This window comes from Chaetodon auriga, chromosome 3, assembly GCF_051107435.1.
Source record: "Chaetodon auriga isolate fChaAug3 chromosome 3, fChaAug3.hap1, whole genome shotgun sequence".
NCBI lineage: Eukaryota > Metazoa > Chordata > Actinopteri > Chaetodontiformes > Chaetodontidae > Chaetodon > Chaetodon auriga.
The window spans coordinates 10,101,100-10,107,866 of NC_135076.1; the positions used below are offsets into that span (position 1 = coordinate 10,101,100).

Genomic DNA, 6,767 nt, shown 5'->3' on the forward strand with positions numbered 1-6,767 from the left:
CGCCTCTGGCTGATTTAGAAGACAGATATACACACACAGTCGTGTTTCCATCAGTTTTGAGGACATTACATAGACTTACATTCATTTCCCGGAGGTCTAACCTAATCTTAACCGCTGGGGACGCTGCTTTTGTCCCCAATTAAGAGGTCTTTAGTCTGAAATGTGACCCTGAAAGTATCCTAAGTTACACACGCACGCACACACACACACACACACACACACACACACACACACACACACACACACACACAGTCTTTGAGTCTGCCCTATATCATTATCACCAGACAGCCTCTGACATGTTTATCATGACGAGAGGTCAGACTGCTTGTCTCTTGCTACTGTTCTCTATCATCTCTGAGCGTTCCTCCCTCTGAGCATTCATCGTGAGATCAGGCTTAAAATGTTCCACCGCACAAGTTTATCTTCATGTTCATACTGTCTGTGCGCTAAATCACGCCGCTGCCTCTATCTCACATGCAAGTGATAACTTTGTTTCAAGTTACCGCTCAGCTCATTTCCAAAAACATCATTCATATGAAAATGTACTGAAGCTAATGAAGCATTTACGTTACCGTATGATTTTTTTTTTTTTTTCATTCTGTGTGCATGCCTTGTAAGACTTTCACATTCAAAATACAACGTGATATTTTCTCTTGCTGGCATTTTTGTGGCTACGGCTCTTCAGTGTATTCAGATTATATAACAGCCACTCAACGTTTCCATTTGTGCAGGCAGGCCCACAGATGTGACAAATAATCTATCATTTGCCAAGACATAACAATCAGGAAATTGTGTTTGCACAAAAGTATTTCCTACTCTAAGTTTAGACTTTTTGGGTCATCATTTAACAGAAACAAACAGGCATGTGTGAGGAACACTTTACAGTACATGAGCACGAAGTTTCAAAACCTACTGTGTGTGTGAAAGTGTGATTTTCCTCTGACATTTGTTATCACCATTATTTTGTCATTTTTTTCATCCACAGTTCTGATCTGTGGTCTGAAGATCTGATGAAACCTTCCAGATGTTCTTGGGTGGTGTATTGAGGAATGGAACTGCGTCTTCAAACAAGGGGGATCCTTTGGAAATATTCAGCCGCAATCAGTGGCCAGTACCACAATGTTACTGTAAATTACTATATTATGTTTCTGTCTGACCAGGGTTTGGAAAATTTGACTTCTCGTTCAATACAAGACCAAGAGAGAAGAACATGATGTCCTCTAAGCTGGGCAGTAATCTGTTTTGTCTTTTCTAAAAAGACGTGATTTCAACAAAGTATGTAGTTACGCTCTTAATATTCTTCTTGTCTGAAGTGAAAGCTCAAATGACAGGTGAGAGTTGTGTGTTTGTCTCCAGCTCCACAGGTTGTCTTTTCTGCTGAACATCTGTTTCATACGATTAGCATTATTGCTGGCAAAACTTTATTGTTTAGCGCTCAAATTATAACATGCTAACAGGCTAATCTAACACGATGCAGCTGGTAAATATCACCATGGTAGAACTGTAACTGTGAGCGTGTTAGCATGCTGATGTTAGCCTTTAGCTCAAAGCACCGCTGCGTCTTTGAGTGCAGCCTCACAGTAGACTCATCGTCTTCCTCTGTTAAAGAAAAACAGGGGAGATTCCTCTTGTGTTGGCTGTGGGTCCCCTGCAGCTCTGGACAACAGCCACAAATACATTTACATACAAGCGGCAACATTGTGCTGACTGTGTGAAAATGCCATAAGTTGGATAGAAGTAGCTGTAGGCAGCCAGCTCAATAAAGGTCACTGAATGCTGAATGGCCATCATGAGGTCTTGACCTCCCATTAAATGTGTCCCCGTGATAAACGGTTAGTGTGACTGACACGTTTCACAGGCCTGACTGGACCAGGAAAACAGCCCTGACTTATTGGAAACCTCTTTAATTAATTAAATGTATTTAATAAGGGACAATAGTTGAGATCCTCTTGGCGACCACACCATATGAACCGAGATTTTTTTAATTTAATTTTGTTTTCGTTTGTTTAGGGCTTCAGTGACCGGTGCTCTGATTACACCAAGCGTAACATAAGACCAAGATGTTCTCTTTTATTAAATGAAGATAAGGTCAGCCATGTGTGACATCCAGTGGGATGAAAAAATGCCCTGCCTCTGGTAACATGATCTCGACAACACAAAGAGGCTACAGTCTGGGAATGCTGCGGATATCAAGTCAAAAACAGTAACAATTCAACACCGCAGAAAAACACAAAGCCTGAGCTGGAATTTATGATATTTTTCCGCAGCATTCTACGACCGGAGAACTGCAAAACATCCATTTTCTGGGAAGCTTCCATCAGCAACGTTGACAGCAAGATGAGTTATTCAGAAACAGTGATGGACGTGGCCTCGCTGGTCATTGCTCAAGCAGTCAGTTTTTACTTATTTGTTCATAAATACGGCTGATAAAATCAGGCTGCTGCTGCTGTTGTGCAGGACCAGGTACGCATTTCAGACAAGGCCAGGCACATACCTGCAGGCTGGAATTTTATCAGAGGCATATTTACCACTATTTCACGTCAACCCACAATGACAGATAGGCCAGGAATTCCTCTGATCACTAAGCTGTTTCAAAGTGGAAAGTTTTCTTTTTTCAGTGCTTGGAAAACCATTATATTTGCTCTAATGGTCACAGAAATCTAAAGAATGAATCTGGGAATGTATAGCCTATGACCTGGATTCTAATGGTAATAATCCAGGACGTTTGTCAGGCTCTGCTTTTCAGCGAATGTGGTCGAATGTGAATTTTCTGTAGCTCATTCTGAACTTGTGGCTTTATTCAAATGACAGACAGAAGGGCTTCCACCAGTAAAATACCTTTTATTGCCTAAGTGGTTTATGATGAATAATATCACACTGAAAACAAACTATAAAATTGTCCTTATACAACTGTTTACACTGAATGAATACATCTGCTGGCAGAAAGGAAAGGTTCATAAAACAGTACAACGTTGCAAACATCATCTGATATCATACTAAACATGCAAGAAGGTTCGTTTCACACAGATGTGCGATACAAGGTACACAAGATTAAATAAACAGCCTGTATGCATCAAGTATCTCATGAGAACTGAGACGAGACGAACTTCCAAATCGAAGAACAGAACTCCCTCCCTGACAAACGGTACACACGCTGACCCTGGTTGTAATGCGGGTGCTGAGAGTTTACCCAAAGTGCAGCAGACTTCACTACAAACATGAAGGGAGTGTTTTCTAGTGCAGCTGAAGGGCGACATCTAGTGCCCATGAGCAGGAAGAACAAGCATCTTTTTAAAATGTAATTTCAACAGATTTACAGCCGTTTTTTTTGTTTTTTTTTTATCACATTCTTACAGAAAGGTCACTGAATTAAGACAACACAGTCATATTTCAGAGGTGATTAGATATCTCCTATAATACAAGACAAACACAGACCAAGTAAACCACCACAGCCACACGTCACTGTTATTTTAGCTCATTAAATGAAAAGAAACAGGAGGCAAAACCATCATTAACCACGCTTAATGTTCAATGTGTCACAACGGGCTGAACTCTCATTTAAAGTGACAGATTTTTTTTGTAGCTTTGGCCTTCATCCCCGGTGGTTCTGGTAAAACATTGAATCACTTTTTTGGTAATGCCCGGCACATGTTGTAAAGCTGTGTCTAGTGATAATCCCTCATCCCTGTGACCTTGGAAGCGAGTGAGGATGACGGCCAAAACTATGAAAATACAACAGAGACTGTAAAACACCTGAATTTTCCTTTGTCTTTGGAAAATATTCCGCAGGGATTTACATAATCTAAGTTCTTCAGTTGAAAATTTTGCAGCGGGACGATCTGTATACTGCACCCTTTTTCAAAGAGTGCTGACAGTCCTTTGAAAACAAAACAAATATTATAGTTTTGCAAATTATGTCAACATACGGGTGAAATACTTGTCTATGCTTGCATGGACCATTGTGCTAATATCTGTGAATGTTCTCGGCTGACTGAACGTGTTTGAGTGAGGAACAGACTCCTTGTTGCAGGCAGTTTAGGCCTCACTCAACCTTTTGCCTGAGGATCCTTTTCTCCTCCTCTACGAAATTCTTGTCAGAGGTAGCTTGTCCCATGTCCCTCTTCCTCTTCTCCTTCTGCTGGAAGGTCTCCACGCGACGTTTCTTTTGAGACAGGTCGCCCTTCTCTGATTCCTCATCTGATCACCGGAGGGTGGTGGGTGGGAGGAGAGAGAAAAGTGATTGTTTTAATTACTCAACAGCACACTTTTAAAACATGACAACAGGCTCTATTTACATATAGGTGCAAAGGGGAAGACAGAGCCAATGCAGGTCTCTTTTCATGGTTTCCAACACCCATTTTCCACCAAGATGAGTTAAGTGATACGGCTGTGCTTTGCATCTTTGGGCACCAGTGACACTGCACTGGGCTTGTGTAAACTCAATCTACTTAATTTACTGCAAGTGCACACGTCATTTCCTTAGGCCTTCATTGGCAAATGGTACAGATGTCTCCAAAGTCACATAAACCTTTGTAGGGCTGCACCTAACAATTATTTCCATTGTTGACTATTTTCTTGATTAATTTATTACTTTTGGTAATTGGTCTTTAAAATGTCCGCAAATGGTGAAAAATGGCTATCAGTGATTCCCAAAGCACAAGATTCTGTCCTGAAATGTTTGGAGAACATTTAGAGATTTAGTTTACTGCCATAAAGAACAAGAAATGATTCACATTTAAGAAGCTGGAAAAAGAAAAATGTGACCTTTTTTCTTTAAAAAATGACTCAACCCAATCAATCCATTATCAAAATAGTTGCTGATTGATTTAATAGCTGGCATCCAATCGATTCATTGCTGCAGCTCTAAACCTTTTTATGTAACATGTTGGGTTTTGCTCAACACACATTTGTCATCTGATATATGTTTAAAAGCATATCAACATTGAACAGGGTTTGAACATATTACTACTCACTGAGAAGGTGTGCCTCAACCATACATGCACCAATAAGGCGTCTAAATGGGCACAACAACTGGCACAGCAAGTACTCGAAGCATGGTCCTCCACAGCAGAGTAAGTTGGTGTAACACTGTAAAAGAACTGGTGTGATGAGTAGTAAGAGTGCATCGCAGGACTAACCTGAGTCGGAGGGTTGCTCCTCTGTGGGTAAGAAGCGGGCATTGCCAGTGTAAGGCTGCGGCGCATCATCCCCATTGTCCTCATACACATTGGACCATTTTATGGCCATGTCCATGCCTGGGGGAGGTCCCTTCTTCTTCTCTGGCTCTGTGACATAGCTCTCAGGAGGGGGCACGGCGTTCGTCTTCCATGGCTTGAACACTCTGGCAGGCTGCAAGTGACACAGGAATATGGAAACCAGTTTAGAGAAAGTAACAGAGGAAACGTTCAGAAAAGTTGCTAAACTGAAAATAGAAAGCCTCCCACAAATGTAGAGAGCAGCGGTGGTAAGGTACAGATGACAACACGCAGCCTGTGACAAGTCCCACACATTAATGACAGCTAGTCTGTGCCGACTGTGCTCCTCTGCCAAATACTGCTGACTAATCAGTGAGGCTATCAACATTAATACCACAACAATTTATGATAAATAACTGATCATTCAAGTCCCTTATCAAGCCAACATGCCAAAGTCACTGGTTTTGACTTGGTTCTTTTATTCATTTTATGTAGTTGTAAATTGAATATGACCTTTTGTTGGATAACACAAGTAATTTGAAGCCATAAATGTGGGTTCTGGGAACAATCTTCCCATTTTTCTGACGATTAATAGTAATAACAATAACCAACAAATGAGTGGAAAATAAAAATGTTCATAGTTTGCATGAAGGAAACAGCAGATAGTTGCCTGGAAATCTATTTTAACTGTGTGTCACCTAAGCGGCCCCTCAGAGCTCTGCATGAAGTTAGTCAAGATATATCAGTCAGTCAGCTGGGCTTTAACTCGGCACATGGAGCCAGGTGAACGGTGTCTGTCTAATACTTTCCACCTTGGATGTTTACCTCTTCCGGAGCTTTGACCGTGAGACTATCCCAGTCTATCTCCTTATTCAGGGGGTTGTAGAGGAAAGCGGGCTTGGACACGGAGCCGAACAGCTCGTCAGGTCTGGGTAGAGGAGCTCCACCGGCAGTTCGTTTGGTTCCGTGTTGGGAGGACTGAGCACCGCTTCCAGGAGCATCTGTGCCCGTCTTCTTTCGACTTTCTCCCTCCTCGTCCGAGTCGCTGCCATCGCTGCTGTCGCTCAAATCGTCGTAGCTGGAGAAGAAACCCAAGGAGCCGGTCTTCTTTTCTTCCGTCATTTTGCAGGAGTTACTGATTTTCTAACGAGTAACAACCTGTTGAAGAAAAAACGACGAAAAGATGAGGATAAGCCTGCGGAACCGGATTCAGCTATACCCGTTCCTCTGAGCTCTACTCCATTTTGAATCAGCCTTCAAAATAGTCGTAAAGCAAGTAGATAGTGTCGTGACGACGGTCGCAAAGCTATTTCATTAAAGGAGCAGGCAATGTAAAAACAAAACAAAAACATTACACTGCTGGCACTGGAGTTCATGTGTTTTTTAGAGGATAAAATGTTTCATATACACTTTGTAATGATTTATTTTTATAGGTTTGTTTCTGCGAACCTGTGGGTCAGTTGAGGGATGTTTATGATGTAGGCCGCATAGAAATATTGCTTGGAGACTTGGCGCTGCTCTTATGCCTCAATTGTAGCCCAAATCTGCAGATGTCACTCTTAACTACATTTA

General features: G+C 41.7%; 1 protein-coding gene across 1 annotated transcript; it reads right to left on the reverse strand.

The window, feature by feature from the left end:
• Positions 1-2,821: 2,821 nt before the first annotated feature.
• c3h1orf52 (chromosome 3 C1orf52 homolog) lies at positions 2,822-6,453 on the reverse strand. Its single transcript, XM_076727124.1, has 3 exons — positions 6,021-6,453; positions 5,139-5,349; positions 2,822-4,197 (listed from the first exon to the last, which is right to left on the reverse strand). The coding sequence occupies exons 1-3, from the start codon at positions 6,315-6,317 to the stop codon at positions 4,043-4,045; spliced, it is 663 nt and encodes a 220-aa protein (XP_076583239.1). The 5' UTR covers positions 6,318-6,453; the 3' UTR covers positions 2,822-4,042.
• Between the last annotated feature and the right edge of the window lie 314 nt (positions 6,454-6,767).

Bases quoted from the DNA above. Each gene is read 5' to 3' on its own strand.
- c3h1orf52 (XM_076727124.1), bottom strand. From the start codon at position 6,317: ATGACGGAAGAAAAGAAGACCGGCTCCTTGGGTTTCTTCTCCAGCTAC. The intron at 5,350-6,020 runs GTAAACATCCAA...TGTCACTTGCAG, and splicing joins CGGTCAAAGCTCCGGAAGAG to CCTGCCAGAGTGTTCAAGCC. The intron at 4,198-5,138 runs GTTAGTCCTGCG...TCCGGTGATCAG, and splicing joins GGAGCAACCCTCCGACTCAG to ATGAGGAATCAGAGAAGGGC.